General features: G+C 45.8%; 1 protein-coding gene across 1 annotated transcript; it reads left to right on the top strand.

Moving 5' to 3' along the window:
• Positions 1 to 254: 254 nt before the first annotated feature.
• LOC102781910 (E3 ubiquitin-protein ligase TRIM39-like) lies at positions 255 to 1907 on the top strand. The gene has a single exon (XM_035914703.2). It carries the CDS (start codon positions 255 to 257, stop codon positions 1905 to 1907), a length of 1653 nt encoding a protein of 550 aa, XP_035770596.2.
• Positions 1908 to 2415: the final 508 nt, after the last annotated feature.

Raw genomic sequence — 2415 nt, 5'->3', positions numbered from 1 at the left:
CACCTTGAGGCGACTGAAGTTAGGGAACTTGTGAGTTTTAAAGGGTACGATCATGAAACTGTTCCTGTAATAGAACAATCTGAGGACGTAATGAGTAAGCACAGGAAGTTGTCAGGATGGGCATCTGTCACATCTGTCATAACTACTACGTTATGACTTCAACCCTAACACTTCTTCCTTACTTTTAAAATATGAAATGTAAACAAATTTTTAAATAAGACGCATTTCCTTTCTTTCTCCCTTAGAGTGCAGAAATGTCTGCTGCCAGCAATCTGCAGTCTGAAGATCAGTTTCTGTGCTCCATCTGTCTGGATGTGTTCACGGATCCAGTCACCACATCATGTGGACACAACTTCTGCAAAAAATGCATCACTCAGCACTGGGATGTTAATTCCAGATATTTCTGTCCCATGTGTAAAATGGGATTCAGGAACAGACCTCAACTGACAGTCAACACCGTCATCTCTGACATGGTTGCTCAGTTCAGACATGAACCTCACTGGAAATCCTGGAAGGCACTCTTCCTGAAATGCCTTAAGAGGTTTTCATTATGGATGATCAAGGTTGACACTGGAACTAAACTGATGGCCCTAATGTCGTGTCTGGTTTGTCTGCTTTGCCTGTGTTTCTACTGTCAGACTCACCTGAAGCCTCATGTCACAATATCAGGCCTATTAAGACATCAGCTGATTGAGCCTGTGGAGAACCTGGAAAGCAGGATGTGTAGGAAGCACGATAAACATCTGGAGCTGTTCTGTAAGACCGACCAGACATGTATCTGCGTGCTCTGCCCTGTTTTAGATCACAAGACTCATGAGTTTGTTCCTGTGAGAGAAGAATATGAAGGAAAGAAGGCAGAGCTGGAGAAGACAGAGGCTGAGATTCAGCAGATGATCCAGAAGAGACGACTGAAGATTCAGGAGATCAAAGAGTCGGTGAAGATGAGTAAAGATGCTGCAGACAGACAGAAAGCAGAAGGTGTTCAGGTCCTCACGGCTCTGATGGAGTCTGTTGTGAGACGCCTGAAGGAGCTCATGAAGGAGATCGAAGACAAACAGGAAACTACAGAGAAACAGGCTGAAGGTCTCATCAAAGATCTGGAACAGGAAATCTCTGAGCTGATGGAGAGAAGCTCTGAGGTGGAGCAGCTCTCACACTCTGAAGACCACCTCCACCTCCTCCAAAGCTTCTCCTCCCTGAAAGCTGCTCTATGCACCAAGGACTGGACAGAGGTCAGAGTCCGTCCACCATCATATGAGGAGACTGTGGGGAGAGCTGTGGCTCAGCTGGAGAAGACACTCAGGAAAGACATGAAGAAGCTGTTTGAGGCAGAGCTGAAGAGGGTCCAGCAGGATGCAGTGGACGTGACTCTGGATCCTGATACAGCAAATTCTTATCTCATCCTGTCTGACGATAGAAAACAAGTGAAGTGTTGCTATGTGACAAAGATGCTTCGAGACAACCCAAAGAGATTTACTTACTTTGTTAATATTTTAGGAGAGCAGAGTTTCTCTTCAGGCAGATTTTACTTTGAGGTTCAGGTTAAAGGAAAGACTAACTGGGATTTAGGAGTGGCCACCGAGTCGATCAACAGGAAGGGAAAAATCAGACTGAGTCCTGGGGACGGTCTCTGGACTGTGAGGCTGAGAGATGGAAATAAGTACAGTGCTTGTGCCGCCCCTCCGGTCCGTCTCTCTCTCCGGTGTGGTCCTGAGAAGGTGGGGGTGTTTGTGGACTATGAGGAGGGTCTGGTCTCCTTCTATGACGTAGATGCTGCAGCTCTGATCTACTCGTTCACTGGCTGCTCCTTCACAGAGAAGCTCTTCCCGTACTTTAGACCTGGGCTTAAACAAGGTGGTAAAAACTATGCACCACTGATCATCTGTCCTGTCAATAAGACTGCCTGATCTGTTTTATGTAAAAACATCACAAACATTTGCTGTATTTATCTTTTAATCATGTTTTACTCTTTGATGTTGTCCCTGGTGTTTCATGGAGCTCTTCACCCTGACACTCTCAGGCTACGTCCACACTAATCCGGATAAATTTCAAAACAGCGTTTTCATCTAAAAATGCTCCACGTCCACACTTTCGTTTTCATCCACACTGAAACTGCTTACGTTCCAGTCCTGCGCATGCGTGAAATGTAAGACAATTCGACCTGCTTCATTTCCGTCTGCTGTTTATTTATTTATTTATTTTCCGGCTCTTTGAAAAGTTGCGACAAAATGTTGAGGAAAACTTCCTGCCCCTACGTTGGGTGAGTGCTGAGTGTTTGTATATGTGTGCATGAGGGTGGGAATGCATGTCTGTGTCTGTGTGTGCCTGTTTGTCTGTGTCTATATGTCAGGTCGGGTCTTAGACTCCACCTCTCTGGGAACTCCCAGGCCCTCCAAGTATGGAGGCCTATCTCCC

This window comes from Neolamprologus brichardi, chromosome 6 (assembly GCF_056152115.1).
Source record: "Neolamprologus brichardi isolate AB-2024 chromosome 6, ASM5615211v1, whole genome shotgun sequence".
Taxonomy (NCBI): domain Eukaryota; kingdom Metazoa; phylum Chordata; class Actinopteri; order Cichliformes; family Cichlidae; genus Neolamprologus; species Neolamprologus brichardi.
The sequence above is the reverse complement of the archived record's forward strand: the minus strand, read 5'-3'. Positions and strand labels throughout refer to the sequence as shown.